Consider the following 15,933-nt stretch of genomic DNA (forward strand, 5'->3'; position numbering starts at 1 on the left):
ATGTTTTCAATCTTTAAAAATATAAAAGACCGTGCAGAAACCTTTCTGAAGGAGAAGAACTGTATAACAGATTGTCTCAGCAAATCTGAAGATAAAACCGGAATTAAGAAACGTTATCTTGCAGTGGGTAAGTTATAATTTTAATTTTGCAATAGTTTAACAAATAAATTAGACCTGATTTTAATATCCAAACAAATTAATACGAGAGGCTTAGAACGAGGCAAGACAACAGCCCTAATCCTTTGGGTAACAGGTGGGATTTGGTACTGCCAGGGCGTCTTTATTCTTGTGTTCCGTCAGTGACAGAAAATAAATATTAAACTACTTTTTTTTAATTATGTAACGTTTTTGTTAGGCATTATGTTTCTCTCTCCACATTTCCCGCGTCCCATAACTGTTGTATAGGATATCTCCGTGGAAAAGGCGCATTGTTCACGAATTCTACAGACTTTCCCCCTTCAGTTATCCACTGTTGGGTTTTTCGTGATTTGCCGGAGAGCTCTCTGATTTACTATCATTTCCCAGCCTCATCATGCTCTGCCTTACTGGATTTGACAATTATTGGATGTTTGGGTTGTTGGGAGACAAACTCGACAGCCCACAGATGCAAACATCTCATTCAAAATTGACATTAGGCCTTTTAATTCTCTTGGGCATAAACTAATATTGACACCCATTAGGCTAACTAGGAGCCAGTTCTCCACTTGTTGTGTAAAACTGGCAATTTACAGTATGTCTAATTGGGATCTACAGTACATATACTGGGAGTTTACATTATGTGTACTGGGGATCTACTGTAAATATACTTGGAGTCTACAGTATGTGTACTGGGGATCTACTATAAATATACTGGGAATCTACAGTATGTGTACTGGGGATCTACAGTAAATATGCTGAGAGTCTACAGGTATGTGTACTGGGGATCTACAGTAAATATGCTGAGAGTCTACAGGTATGTGTACTGGGGATCTACAGTAAATATGCCGGGAGTCTACAGTATGTGTACTGGGATCTACTGTAAATATACTGGGAGTCTACAGTATGTGTACTGGGGATCTACAGTAAATATGCTGGGAGTCTACAGTATATGTATGCTTTGTTTCTGACAATCCTTTGAACCTCATAGTCATTTTTTTTTTCATTAGTGACTCACTGCAAACATAATGCTCTGGAATACAGAGCCCAAAATAAACCCACTTTTTACTTGCAGGCTGCATTGTATACGATTTATGGTATGTGTAATACATTACACCTCGGCACTGTACACAGGCCCATTTGACATCTATCATTATTTGTTTGTTATTATTACTATGAAAATTCAATAAAGAAATAGCAGTTTGTACATTACACCACACATGTCTTGTGTTTACAGGTGCTGTCTCTATAATGGGACTGTATTTATTGTTTGGATATGGAGCCTCCTGCTCTGCAACTTGATTGGCTTTGCCTATCCTGTATATTTCTCGTAGGTGTGATAATTCTTATGAGCTGCTTTCAGTTGATTCAAGGTCAATAATTACTCTAATTAGTAGTCAGTATAAACCAACATTAAACTGCCAGTCTCATGTTTTGTTCCTGCTTTGTTTTGAATCTCTGTTCTAGTATTAAGGCTATTGAAAGTCCAAACAAAGAAGAGGACACGCAGTGGCTTACATATTGGGTTGTCTATGGATTCTTCGGCATATCAGAGTTCTTCTCTGACATCTTTCTTTTCTGGTTCCCTTTTTACTATGTATTCAAAGTAGGTGTGTTTTGTGTGCAGTTTCACTGGGTCACATGCCTTCACATATTATTTAAACTAGGAGGATTTGTCAAAATCTCTATGTCTAAATGTTTCAAAGCTTTGTCTGTTGCCATTATATGCAAACCAACTAGATTTGTAGTACATTATTTGTTGTTTGATGCAGGTCTTTTATTTTCCTTGCAATATTCTTCCCATCACCCATCTCTATATCCTTTCATATATCCATGGGGCCAGTGCCTGTTCTTGTTGTGGTGCATGGCCCCGTTCTCCTGGAATGGCTCTCGGGTGCTGTATCTTCGCTTTGTGCGGCCGTTTTTCCTCAAGTATGAGTCCGCTGTGGACAGCGTGTTTAGTGATTTGAGTGGGAGGGCTGTTACAGCTGCAGAGATGGTCACAAGAGAGGGTAGGTGATTGGTTGCTTTGGTAACAACAAGGATGATTGAAGCTCCTCTGTTGTGTTTCTCATTTACACATTGTGATGTTTGCTGTATTTATCAGGGTGTCCAATATTACAGAATGTCTCTCTAATTCTGACCTTTATTTTATGTTCACTTATGTTTATCTAAGCACAAAAACAAACTAATGTGATTGTTTTATACAGACTCATACATTGCAATTATATACAATACATTACAGATTAAAGGCTAAGCACCATCTTGAAGGTATGAAGGTGATACACAAAGAATGAAAGTGTTAAACAAAGAAATACAGCGAAAGCTGAGTTTCTAACCGAGTTTCTTATCGATTTTTACAAACTCAAAGAATATGTATTAAAAATTAGTTGTTTTACCTCGCCCGCTGTCTCCGGAATCTGTCATAAACGTAATCCGTGTGACGTAGATGGTGGACCACAACTCAAAAAGTTGAATTGTAGGTGATACAATATGACAAAAAGGTGTGTTGTCTTTGGCTGAAATAATCCAATGTACAGTGGAAACCCCATGCATAAATGGCCAAAATATCTCAAAATATTTTAAAAAAAAAAGAACAAAATTTTAACTTGTCAACTTTAAAAGGGCACATTGGAAAGGGCCACCCACTTACTCCATTATCTGTAGAGCTGAAGATTACCACAACTATGGGATGTGGAAAGCCGTGCTCAAATGATGACTTGATCTTAAGACTGCTGCTTTTCCAACAATATGGGCATGGAAAGACACTAAAGAGAGGTGTTCAAGATCCTCTGTGTGCATGGAATTAAACAGGGTAAGTACAATTATTTTGGCCATTTTATTTGACATTAGCTAACATTAGCTAGCCTTGCTGGCTAGCTAGGTTAGTAGCTAACTGTCAGCCCCACTCACCTCTAATGTCACTACTGATTCATCATCTTCATCAAATTCAAAAACATCTTTGGAATATGAAGAACAAGGAATGTAAAATTTGCAGTCCAGGTCAATCATAATCGTGTTTGATTATGGCCTTGTTCACTGTTGTCCACCAGTGACGTCACTCGGCAACTTTCTAGAATTTCCAGAGCGTCATCACATTTTCCCATCAATTTACTTGAATTTGTCATTTTTAAAGAAATGTACATGTTATTTTCATTTTAATTCACATATACACTTTTGCAGTAGCTAAGATAATGTGAAATCATCAGGGAGGTTCATTAGGTGGTTCTTAGCCTTTAACTGTTTTATTAGGCTACTGCAAGGCTAAACTGAGTGGGAATCATGTTATTTATTACAGGCAAGAAACAGAAGAGTGAACAAGGCACTGATTCAAAAAGGCCATATTCTGCCCAACTATACTTTTACCACTATACGAACTACACACGTGTCCCAGTGGTCCAGATTCACACTCACTACCCAATAGCACCACCTGACAGCTATGCTCGTTGACAAGTTTACATGGCTAAATACAGTGGTGTTTATAAGGTATCTCTTAGGTATTCCTTTTTATATTAATGATAGAGCATAACCTGTGTGTTGCCATGTGCCATTTGTCAGGCCCAGTGTACCCTTTTCAACATACAAATATTTGGTTGGCAGACCATTCTCAATACTGCACTTGCACTCACATTGTACTGACACCATTAGTGTATCAGCAACGTTGCTGTAGTATTTATACATGTCATGTCTCTGTTGGGTTGAGTGTGGTCTGTCCCCACTAACCATGGTCCTGTAGTCAGACACTCACCAGAACTGGGGGGCTGCCTAGCACAAACTGCATGTCACTATAGTCATTCAGAGCTTCCTGGAAAGGGCCTACAGTGGTTTTGTTAGCACACTAGTGATCCAGATAGATTGATAAGATAGATAGAATAAATAGACAGATTCAACTTTATTGTCATTGCTCAGTACAGGTACAAGGCAACAAAATGCATTGAGCATCTACCATAAGTGCAAATATTAGCTTTTTGCAATTACAGTACAGATTGCAATAATAAGAGTGCAATAAATATGAGGAATATAAAGATGTATCTATGGACAGAATATACACAATATAAATATCTGTAGTTTTATATACATATTCACACATATACATAAATATACATAACATACATAGAACTATGTTAAATGAAAGGAGTAGATTGTAAAAATATTAACTGAAAAAGCAGACAAAGGTTATTGATAGTTCATAGCATTGCACCATACAGTACAGCTAGGACAGAGCAGGTTGCCACAGGTATAAATGGAGATGTTTAAGGTTTTTTGTTGAGGTTATCCTCTTCCATTCTGAGGACCTGCCAGTGGGTCAAGGCTCAATTCCTCATCGTTGTGACTACATAACCTTCGTGTCAGTTTCAGTGTAATTACTGAATAATTCACAAAAGGTACTAAAAATTATGTGGATTAATAAGACTAATACCTAAGTAAAAACTCTGGAGTTAAATAGGGTAAGCTGTTGCAGTTTAGATTTTCTTATAGTGTGCTACACATTGCCTTTAATTTGTTCTCACCTTAGACTGTTGTACTTGTCTTTTGTTAGTTCTTCAGACTTTGGCAAAAAACAGGGCCATTCACCCAGCTGAGCCACCTGCCAGAGAGCTCCCCAGTTCAGCTCCGGTATATAAACCACTCTGCCAATATAGCAGTATAATACAGCTACTCTGACATGTCATTACTTTGAAATATTTTGCTTTGGAAATGTTTTCCTCATCATATGTTGCATCATATGTTCTGCTCCTTTAACATTTTTAAAATTTTAAATGTGTTTCTCTCTTCAATACTATGCTTGCACTTTTAGAATGAACCCAGTGTAGACTAAATTGTAAGTACTCTGTAATCTTGCTCAGTAATCAGTAGATTAGATATTTTTGGCTGTTATGTATCCCATGTTTGATTTACATTTCACAGTCACACAGGTGGCTGTTTCCACTCATACCAAGGCTCAAAATGTGACTGATTGAATGTGCATATCTTCATCACCAGGACATCAGCCTGCAGTAGAAAACAAGCATATACAGTACCCATTCAAGACCCTACAAGAGGACTGATGTCATTCAATCGTGGCAGTGTAGATTCTATGCCACATTTGCTCACACGTTTTAATCTTTTACACTCACCAGCCAATTTATTGGAAATATATACCTGTGCTCACGTTATCATGCCTATCTTATTCATCCTCTTTATAAGTGTATAGCTACAGATCCTTTGCCATGCTTGGGTCAACAGACCATTGACCACTGATGAGGAGCTAAAGGATGCTTAATCTGAACTGCGTATTACAATTGTAGCCATAGGATTAGTTATATATTATCCTGTGCCATTAGAGCTGCATTAGGGCTTCACATAGGGACCTGCTTACTCTCTTCACCCCAGCCAAAAACAACACTGAGCTCTCTTTATATTCTCTTATATGAACCACATTCTCTATAACCTCTGTTTTTTTTTCATCTACTTTGCTATTTCTTTATGTTACACTATTATTTTTTTAAAATTAATCTGTTGTTTCTTTTCCTTCTTGTTTGTGTTTTATTTATATGATTATCTCCCATGGTTGTACAACCATTATTATTATCATCATAATATGGACAATTATAATGTATACTTAATTATTTAAGTCTCAATGTTACTCAGTCGAGAGTTTTCAGGTTCAGTTTAAGCTGTATTTTTCTGACACATTCATTTTTATTTGTGATTTCATTATGCTGCACATACATTTTTGTGCTGTCTTTTTCTAGCTGTATGTTAGGTGAATATAAATATTGGTATATATATTTTTGTAAGGTGCATCATTACATTTTTCCAGTGCAGAAAATAGGGGATATTTTTTCTTACACTTTACTTTCATGAGACTTGAAAACGGCTTTAGCACTGCACTCATAGCCTGCATCTCTCCAAGCCAGGAGGTGGCAACGTGTGCAGTATAACGTGCGCCAGCAAGTCAGGCCGCGTCATGCGTTTTGCGCATAGCGAGCTACCGCTTTGAATTACAGTAATATTAGCTAAGATAGCTTATTTCCAAACGGTCGGGAGGATTTATTTTACGCGTGGTGTTTAAACACTGCCCAAAGTCATGAGTTCTCACGGCAAGGCGTGCACTGAATTTAAAAAGAACTGGAGCCAGCTGTGAAACGGCTTTAGCTAATGCAAGGCTAACTGCTAACCTCGGTAGCTCGTAAAAAGACGAACATGGGATCCAAAGGAAAGAAAAGGATGGTTCTGCCAACTCGACCTGATCCGCCGTCAGTGGAACAGATAATCGAAGATATACACCGTGCCTACGCCAATGATCCGGTCTTCAGTATTTTGCAAGATCCAGTAGTTTGCGACGAAGGTGATGTAGGTTAGCTAACCTAGCTAATGAGAAAGTCTAACTGTACAGTAACATTTAAGTTAGTTGGCCAGCTGGTTAGGCTGTTTACCCCTCTTCACGTTTTCTTACTAGCGATATATCCCTTTAGATTTTGTGGGAAGAGATTCAGACTAGTTAAGATAGCGGTATTTCGTTAAAGCTTTTTGACAGACGGTGCACTCAGGAGGTTTACGGTTTTGTATGATGACCAAATAAGGTGTAAATCGTGTTCTAATTATGATCATCATGGTGATCGATACGGATAAGCTGCATCCAGCTATGCTAAAAATCAAGTTCAGGGAAACCCATTTTAATTTAGGACTATTCCATAGGTAATTAATTTGTGTGTATTTGATCTTTTTTCTTACCTATAAGTATGTGATTTATTGAAATATTTGTGATTTTTCTTTTTAAGCAACATCTTAATTTAAGCAATGCAGCTAATTTTGGAGAACATTTTTATGACCTGAATTCCGTTATGTTTGCCTGTGAAAATACTAACATGTAAAATGTAAACTAATTTTCCAGAATTGAAAGAAAGCTCAAACAGTGAAGTGGAGGCCAGGTACTTGCAGAGCAGACGGTATCTGGAGCTGTGCGAGAGGCTACAGGAGGCCCGCGCTGACCTGGTGCGACGAAGAGAAGCGCTCATAACTGCTGGGGAGTCTTTAGAGCGTAGTGTGGCAGAGGTGAAGAGAAGCGCTATCTGAATGACCATTACTTGCGGTTGGGACAGTCCCACTTCTTGGGTTGGACTCACTGAATGAGAGCCAATTTGGGGACTTGTTTCCAAGTCTTGAATTTTGCTGAAATAGTCAATAATACTGAGATAGAAGCAGAAAGACTTGAAGTAGCAACAGTTGAAAGCAACAGTTTAGCTTTTTTTTCCACCTTGCCTCTGTACTTCAGTGCTTTATTCATAGTGCTTTTTCTTGACAGACTTGAGAACATTTTATTTTGCTATACAAGATATAAAACCTTTTGTTTTCTCAGCTTTGAGATGACCAGGTGAGAATTAACAACTAAGTTATGTTTTAATGATTTTGAGAAGGGTTTTTGGTTGTTGTCACGGAACTCAAGGTATAGACTGCTAAAATGTAGAGCCAGAGCAGGAGTTTGGTAGAAATACTTGTGAACAGCAACAAAATCTTTGAGACTGAAATACTTGTCTGTGCCCTGTCATTTATTTTTGCCTAAATCTTTTTTTAGTTCTGCATAGTAAAAGGGTTGATTTGTTACTTTTTTTTTTATTCAAGATGCATAGACATTAGATTACTTTCTGCTGTCTTGTGCAACAACAAAAATCACCAAAATCAAGCCTCTTGTCCATCTTTAATGTATCTCTTTGATTTTGTAATATACTGTTGCTGTTCCATTGTAGGATGCCTTTACCTCAAACTCTGTTTAACATGAGTTAATCTGGTAATAAATCTGGTAATGTCAACTAATTAATTGAAAGTGCTAGTCATGATTAATACCCTTTGGCATTGTACTGGCTATAACTTAGCATACTATAATTCAGTGTAAACTAGTTCATGGCTCTCGATAAAGGTATTTCATTGGTTCATGCAGAGTATATAGATGATTCAGAGGATTTATGCAATGTCAGTTAAACATGGTGTTTAATCTGTTAAATGAGTCTTAAAATTAAATCCACACAGAGTCTTGGTGAGAACATTTATTATGGAAATTAACCCTTGGCCATCATTAAGTAATACTGTTGGTGACAAACACAGAGTTGCATTTGGCAAAAGGTTCTTAACATTTCAATGTACAAGTGTGCTGGCCTATAGATTGAAGCATATTTCCTCAAAGAATATAATTAAGTATACCAGTAATTATCTTCCTGCTGATAACTAGTGAAATGCAACACTTCAAATAAGACATTTTCACTCATGTGCCTGTACAGAATTTCTCACCAACTAATGAGAAATAAAGGGATATTTATTTCAGGTCATTGCAGATTTTGTATAATGACAATGATTTTAAAACATTTCTGCCAACATGAGTGTATTTACATGTCTCACTCAAAACACTGTGCATTTCATTTTCATGAGCCACTGAATTTCACAAAGCCCTGGTGCTTCTGTTTCTTGTTTGAAAGTTTCTGTTGTAGTAAGAATAGTTGGTAATCGGGGCTTTAAATATAAGTGGTTCGCTATGTGTGGGCCAACAATGTCAACGTCTCAACACCAGACCTTGGACATTTGCGTTTCAATTTATAGAGATCACACACATACTGTATGTTTGATTCTTATTAATTTTTCAATCAAGCAGGTATAAAACAGCTACACAAGGATTGTTAAACTACTGCACTTAACCATTTGCTAAATAATAAAGGACATTATATCATATAGCTAGTAGAAGAGTGGGTTTACCTGTTGCTATTATAGTATCCATCTGCTTGTGCAATGGTGGTTTGCTTTTGATTGACACATCAGTGGTACTGTATCCTCATTATGTGCCGTTTACACAGATACTTGTTGAGATGGTCAGTGAGGTCTTAGTTCCTCTTGAATAATCCAGAGAATTTCACCTCATTGTTCTTGTTCTTCATGACTTAAAGCATACCTGATCATACACAAAATTACATCATCGAAGCATTTAATACGCAGTAATATGTAAAACCAGCTAAGTGTACTACATACAGTTGCCAAACAATTAAGAAGTAGGTTTTTATATAAAAGAATGGCATGGTGTGGTTTTTGTGTGGTTTTTCCTCATCGCTTTCTTCAGTTTTATTACTTGCGCCTCAGAGGAAAAGATTATTCAACATCAATAACACACAGGTGTGCAAACAAGGTGAATATAAAGTAATGGTATGCAAATCAAAGACCTCAAATCCAAATCCGGTCCTGGATGTTGTAATCACTAGCAGTTTATTAAATGATTAATGTAACTGGTTGGCCACTTTTTCATCATACCTGACTCCTAGGTAAAGGGTGGGTGGACCTGTAGAACCTGGAGCTTGAGGACTGTGATTTGAATACCTTGGATATAGAGCATGCTATCAGTAGTGGTGCTAAGAGCTGTTTTTGCTTACTGGGAAGCATTAGAGTCTTTGTCTGCAAATATGTACATTATCACTAAATACCAACAAGGATTACATTTTGTTTTTGATGTGGTGATTTTGGCTCCTCTACCACAAATAAATTTACCTGCAATAATAAAATATGAAGGCTAAGATCTTTCAAAATCAGTGTTGGTGTGGCATAATGGCATACAAGAAATACTGTGCGTAATGCATACATTTGTGTTTTTCTCTTTTGCTCTGTAACAGTCTTTTCAAGGTTTTGGTGGCACATGTTTCAAAATGTCTAATAAACAAGTCTCTAATCTTGGGTGATTTGCATATTTATTTCATGATCATCAACTAGATGTGGTCATCCATCGTGGTCCATAATGAACAGTATGTGTGTCATTTTGTATGATCAAGTGTCCCAACAAAAAGGCCAATGGTTCATGTGTGTAGCTGTACAAAAATATAAAAAGAAAAAGCAACTGTTTCACTTGTATAGTGTGTAAGTTCCATATAATAGCTTATATTCATTGCGTAACTACAGTTCATGCTTATTTTTCTACATCCAATGTCCAGCGATAGAAAGCTGATAAAAGACAATGTTTGTCAGATAAATAATTGTTGATGCAACTGACAAGCACAAGACTAGAGTATCTGAGGTAAAGAGATTAATGTTGCTCACTAAACCACCTGAGTTTTTACAGCATCAGAAACAAAGTCAAGCTTGTAAAAAAAAAAAAAGATATATTTTAGGCTTCAAGTTTTTCACCAACCTTCTCAGGTGTTGTTGGTGCTTGACCCTGTGTTTCTGGAGAGCAACTGGCCATAGGGCTAGGGACATAGTTGAATGGAGTGACTCTAACAGCTTTGCTGGGAGAGCTCTGTCGAAAGTGACCTCTGTGAACACTAGAGCTGCTCTCCACAGATTGAAAGGTTGAGGTGGAAGCTGTGCTGTAGTTTCTGAGGGATCCATCAGAATCACCGTCTTGTAGGTTATTTCCAGAAGACATGCTAATTTTTCTGAGAAGAGCAATCTTTGTGGCCTCCCTCTGAAATCATAGTACCATTTTTCAATTGTAGGGGAGGTACTTGAGTTGGTTTTGGTTGAGAGGTCTTCAGTTTGAACTGTTGCATCACTTGTTTTGCGTGATAGTAGTGTAATTGTTGGCAGTTTTCCTGGTAATCGTGGAGGCATTGGCTTCTGTCCTTCAGGGGAAGGCATCAGAGGCAGTGCAGTAGGTGGAAGCGTGCTCTTTAAAATCTGGGGAACATCTTCATCACGAATCCTTCTCCATGTGACCTTATTATTATTGTTTCGTGATCCACCTCTGTTTTGCCTCTGTTTTGTATCCCTCTCACTCTTAGCCCGCCCACTTGAGTCCGAAGATGAGGAGCGCAGGGAGGAGCGGCTAGTTACGCGACTTAAGACATTTATACTGGGAGAAGAAGAATATCTTTTGAATGTATCATCTCTTTTCTCTCTTTGCTTTGGCTCAGATACATTTTTCTGAGGCACTCTGGAGGGACTTTCTGAACTTGTTCTTCTGGCTGGACGTTTCACTGTGAGATCCCTGTCACTGGAATTTGCCCTGGATAGTACCATACTTTGCTTAAGGATGCCTTGTTCTCGTCCGTTCCTTGGCCCTTGAGCTCCCTGCACTCTTCTTGGATCTTGTGCTGCTGGCTTTAGTTCCTGGCAACGAGAGGAACATAGGAAAACTGCTGAAGCTCCTGGGCCTGCTCTTCGTGGAGATGCATGCTTAGATGTAGGAACAGAGCGTGAGGAAGGAACATTTTGTCTTGAGAGGTTTGATGATTCTTTAATGAAAGTTAGCTGTCTCAGGAATCCATTGCGATCTGATTCACCATTATGTGAGTGAGTAGATGTCATGCGAACTAAATCCACTCGATTAGATGGTAGGATTCTCTTCCCTGATAACTGGCTATGTTGTCTGTTGATAGTAGCAGGCTGGTTAGTCACTAAAGGTGAAATTGCTCTTGACTGTCTTGATGGATTCTGCATGAATGGTATTCTCACGGGGGATTTTTGTGTTTTATTGTCACCTGGAGATCTTGGGCTTTGACTGGTAGTGGAGATATTTCCTTTCTTCTCTGGTGGACTGTTTGGAGCTGAAGATGCCATTTTCTGGCCTTGTTTAACTGTTTGAGTGGGGGAGGTAACCTTTTTTTGTGGCTGCCTGGAAGGGGTTGAATTTTGAGATGATCCCGATGATGAGCTCTTGGGAATCCTGGCAGGAGGAGTTGAGCTTCTCTTGGGCAATGAAAGCTGAGTAGAGTCACTAGAGCGTCCTAGTCTATGAAGACTTCTGGACCGATGTTGAGCCAAGCTGGGATTTTTTGGGGCATCTGTCTTGGTGTTTAGTTTCACAGGTGGTGGTCTTTGTGAAAGTGTTGTCTCTTTCTTGGGCATGTATATCACTGTTCTGCCTCTGAAAACCACAGGCAAGTTTGGAACTGGTTTACGTGGGGCAAAATCAAGTGGCTTATTAGACTTTTTGTTGTCTTTGATAACTTTCTTCTTGTCATTTATGTCAGGTTTTGGGGTAAAGCTTGATCCAGACATGAATGAAAGAACTGACTCTGATTCTGAAGATGGTTCTTGGGACTTTGACGCTTGCAACTTTGTGATTATTGTATTGGCTCCCTCCTGTATTGCTCGCCATTCAACACTGTTGAGATCTGAATCTTTGTCAGATGCCATTTCATCACTGTCCAAATCATTTTCATGACCCCAGTCCCCAGTTTCCTTCTGAGTTTTCTGTTTTTGTTTTTTCTCTCCTTTCCTTTTTCTGGAGACTTGTTTTTTCTTCTGCTTTGGCATAGCAGATGTTATGCATTTTAACAAAAGATCATCCTCAGAATCCATGCTGACTGAACTCGGTGAACTGTTATTTTCAAACTGACTTTGGATATTCTGGGGTTTGGAAGGACCCTGAACTGGGTTTGACATTGAATTTTGTTTATTTCTGAACCATACATGCTGTGATTTCCCCTGGTGCTCTTCAAAATCTGCATCACTTAAGGAACTGAGAGATGAACTGAGAGAGTAACATGGGGGCGCTTCTTCCATAATTAGATTTTGCTTGATTCTGTGAAAGCCATTTCTTTGGAAATTGTTAACTCTGCCTTTTGTGTTAGCATAGTGGATTCCTATATTATTTTTACATGAATCACTCAAATGTTTCTGTCTAGTCCTTGCCATCATACCATCCTCTTTATTCATTTCATTATCATAGAAGCAGCAAACTGCATCATCCATGGGTACTGGATGGGTACACAAGGACTGAAATGCAGTGTTTTCCTGTGTATTACCCCTGGAGTATGCCTTCTGATTTTGGTATATGTCTGTGCTTTGCTTTCTGATTGGTTGATCTAAATGTGGCATGCTCTGTGATAGGTTCTGTCCCTGCTTTTGCATTTGACGGACTGGGGATTGGCTTTGGACCCGTTGCTGAGTCATCTTTGCTGCCATCTCCTTCGTTTGTATGAGTAACCTTTGAGTAGGTGTTATATGTTTGATTGTTTTGTTCATTTGGTTTGTTGTGTCAGATTGACATGGCATTTTAGTTGATTTATGGAAGCGAGAGAAAAGGCGTAGTTCTTCAATTCTCTTTGCCTCTATGTCAATAAGCTTCTGTGTCTCTTTGTTGCGGGAACGCCAGTCCCTTGACCCTTTTACCTTGACTGGGTATTGAAGGGTCTCATCACTTAAAGAAGTGGTACTTGAGAAATAAATGGGAGTACCTTCAGCAGAATCAGTGTAGGAAGAATCATCATGATGAATATCTTTCATAGATGATCCAACCTTTCGACTAGAGCACAACTGATTATTATTATTATTCTGAAGCACCATGTATACTGGTAACTGCACAGATCTTCGAGATTGGGTATTGAGGGCAGTCATCACAGTGGGTCTTACTTTCTTAAACCTTGAGGGCATGGCTGAATTGATGCATTCTTTGAGAATTTCAATGTCATCATCTGAGTTGCCCTCACTGTACTGATCTTGATCCATACATGATGGATCATCAGCAACATCTGTTTCCCCAGAGTAATCAGGGTCTTGCTGATTTAACAAAGGAGTAAGCTTGAGCTCCACATCCTTCTGCACGTAGTGCTCATGCAGAGGAAGGGCACTCAGACTAGAGGCACAAGAAAAGTTCTCCACTGGTTTTTCGACAGTGAAGTAGATCATTGTGTCCAAGTCTGGAGGTAAGTTGAACCTTTCCTTAAAGTCAGCGATTTCCATGAACTTCCGCAAGCTGTTTTCCCACTGGCTTCCAATAGCACCAAGATTTTGCTGCTCTGGTCCACTTGTTTCAGCACAGCATGGAGTTTTACTACGACTTGGGGGCATGGTTTGCCCTGGGCTGTCTGGGAGGTCGCTTGGGCTCACAGTTCCACTTATCATTTCACTACATGGATCGCTTTGTATAGAACTGGCAATTGAAGGGGACTCAAAGCTGCCAAGTGAACTTACAGAGCTGCAACGACTCATCACTAGTGGAGTTTCATGAATGTAGTTGTCTGAGGAACTGGATGGGGTCCTGTCCTCCTGTATCATTGGTGATCCTGCCCTGAGGAATGTTTTTTCATGTCTCATTGGAATCTCAATTGGATTAGTAGTACTGTTACTAGTGGGACAGGTTTTCTGGTCAGTCATAAGCAACTGGCTGTCGCTAAAATCTTCTAGAGTTTCATCCTCTTCCTCCTTCCTCACTACTTCACCATCCTCAAGCTCAATTATTTCAAGAGATGAGTCACTCTCCAGCTCATTTTCACTTTGACTCTGTCCATCGAGGGCTCCATCACCAGAAGAAAGGGAGGACAGAGAGCTGCAGCGTGAGAAGCAGATTGGCGTGTTCTCTACTGAATATTTCTGTGGTGTCTCAAGCTGACCTATTGTTGGGCTTCTTGCAGAGCACATTGGAGAGAACTTGCTAATACTTCCTCCAGTCATCACAGTTGGGACCCAGGCTTGTCTTCTCATTGCTTGAGCTGCCTGAACATTAATAGCAGTCTTTGCAACACCAAACTTGGCAACACTCTGGATCAGTGGAACATGTTGGTAGGAGGGGGAGAGCTTGATGGTAGGTACACTGGTATCAGAAGATACTCTTGTTGATACAGTTGCTGGTGTTGCTATACAAGGGTCTTGACTCTTTTCTTCATCTGCGTTACCTTGATCAGGCAACTGTAGATCTTTTGCAGTCACAGAATCCCTCTCAGGTATCTCATTCTGACAAATTACTTTGGAAACACCACCACTATTTAGCAGCTGTTCATGAGCTACCTTAAGTTCAAGCCTGTTTGGACGCCTTTGATCTGGTGGCCTCATAGAAGATCGTATCTGGTCCTTACTACCACAGAAGTCATCACTAGTGCTGGTACTGTTAAGGCTATCATTGGACAAACTTGAATTGGCTGTTTTTAGCCGCAGGAGGGCATGGGCTTTGCTGAGGCGGTCTTTATGTGAAAATGAGTTGGTTTCAGAAAGGCGGCAAGGGGAACATGAATTGGCTCGTGCCTCGTGGAGATCATCAGGACCATAATTCCAATCTGCAAAATGGTCCTCAGAACTGAGGCTGAAGCTGTCCTCTGAAGATGTATGCATGGTAATATTGCCCACCAGCTTGTCAATTTTAGCCACAGTGTTGGTGATCTTTTTTGCTAACTTTTCTGTTGCCATAGTCACTTCATCTTCGGGAGGCTTTGTTTTTTTATCCTCTGCTTGTTGGGGTTCCACATCTCGCTCAGGTTCTGCCTCCTTTTTGCGAGGCAGATTCTGAAGGAAGTTAGAGTTGTTCAGGAACATAGAAAGCATGGAAAATGTTCCTGTGTCTAAGCTACTTGAAACATTTGGGGCCTCATCATCATCAAAACATCCAGAGTCTGAGGCATAGTCCTTAGCCAAGCTTTCAATGTGTCGTAAGGGCTTGTTAATACTCAAATGCTTAGGGCTTTGCTTCTCAATTGTATCAAATGTTTCTGCTAGGTGCTTTGCATCTAGCTCAGCTTCCAATGCTTTCTGCTTCCTCATATAAAGTGAAGGCATGCAGGAGCCTGGAGATATAACAGCTGCATCTTTATATTTGAGTGGTCGGTTTGTGAGGAGGTTTCTCAGAGCTGCAGCACTTCCCATGGCTATCATTTTGTGCTTTGAATGGATGAGATTCCGTAGCATGCTCACAGCTCCTAGGTCCCACAGTAATTCTTGGTCCTTTGGACTTCGAGCAGACAAGTTCCACAGAGTTCCACAAGCATTGCTTACAATAGTTAAACTGTGAGATCGCAGATGCTGTAACAAAGTCTGGAGGCAGTTGTGATCCCTGAGGATTAGTCTGGAGAAAAAGAAGGGGAAAAATATTACTGATTCAATAAGAACAACAACCATAATGCAATATTTGTT

The 15,933-nt window shown here is 39.4% G+C and overlaps 3 protein-coding genes across 5 annotated transcripts in view; 2 read left to right on the forward strand and 1 right to left on the reverse strand.

The window, feature by feature from the left end:
• On the forward strand, nucleotides 1-9,824 carry reep6 (receptor accessory protein 6). Its single transcript, XM_026996743.2, is given in 7 exon segments — nucleotides 1-127; nucleotides 1,373-1,417; nucleotides 1,420-1,465; nucleotides 1,603-1,741; nucleotides 1,979-2,147; nucleotides 4,676-4,754; nucleotides 8,503-9,824. Coding segments are annotated over 7 exon segments (651 nt in total). The 3' UTR covers nucleotides 8,549-9,824.
• Nucleotides 6,071-7,936, forward strand: c26h19orf25 (chromosome 26 C19orf25 homolog). Its single transcript, XM_026996779.2, has 2 exons — nucleotides 6,071-6,466; nucleotides 7,013-7,936. The coding sequence occupies exons 1-2, from the start codon at nucleotides 6,322-6,324 to the stop codon at nucleotides 7,192-7,194; spliced, it is 327 nt and encodes a 108-aa protein (XP_026852580.2). The 5' UTR covers nucleotides 6,071-6,321; the 3' UTR covers nucleotides 7,195-7,936.
• The window catches only part of apc2 (APC regulator of WNT signaling pathway 2), a 25,397-nt gene continuing 17,611 nt past the window's right edge, over nucleotides 8,148-15,933 (reverse strand). For 2 of the 3 annotated variants that reach the window (XM_026996725.2, XM_035523186.1), the window contains exons 15-16: nucleotides 10,277-15,865; nucleotides 8,148-9,956 (exon numbers count right to left, since the gene is read on the reverse strand). In XM_026996725.2, coding sequence (XP_026852526.2) covers nucleotides 9,854-9,956; nucleotides 10,277-15,865 — 5,692 coding nt within the window. In that variant the 3' untranslated portion in view covers nucleotides 8,148-9,853. The remainder of the gene's footprint in view (nucleotides 9,957-10,276; nucleotides 15,866-15,933) is intronic. The other variant, XM_035523187.1, reaches the window with a different exon arrangement.

Source organism: Electrophorus electricus, chromosome 26 (assembly GCF_013358815.1).
Source record: "Electrophorus electricus isolate fEleEle1 chromosome 26, fEleEle1.pri, whole genome shotgun sequence".
NCBI classification, from domain to species: domain Eukaryota; kingdom Metazoa; phylum Chordata; class Actinopteri; order Gymnotiformes; family Gymnotidae; genus Electrophorus; species Electrophorus electricus.

Excerpts from the sequence above, each read along its gene's own strand:
- c26h19orf25 (XM_026996779.2), top strand. The coding sequence starts at position 6,322 with ATGGGATCCAAAGGAAAGAAAAGGATGGTTCTGCCAACTCGACCTGAT. Across the intron at positions 6,467-7,012 it reads TCCAGTAGTTTGCGACGAAG|AATTGAAAGAAAGCTCAAAC; the intron begins GTGATGTAGGTT and ends CTAATTTTCCAG.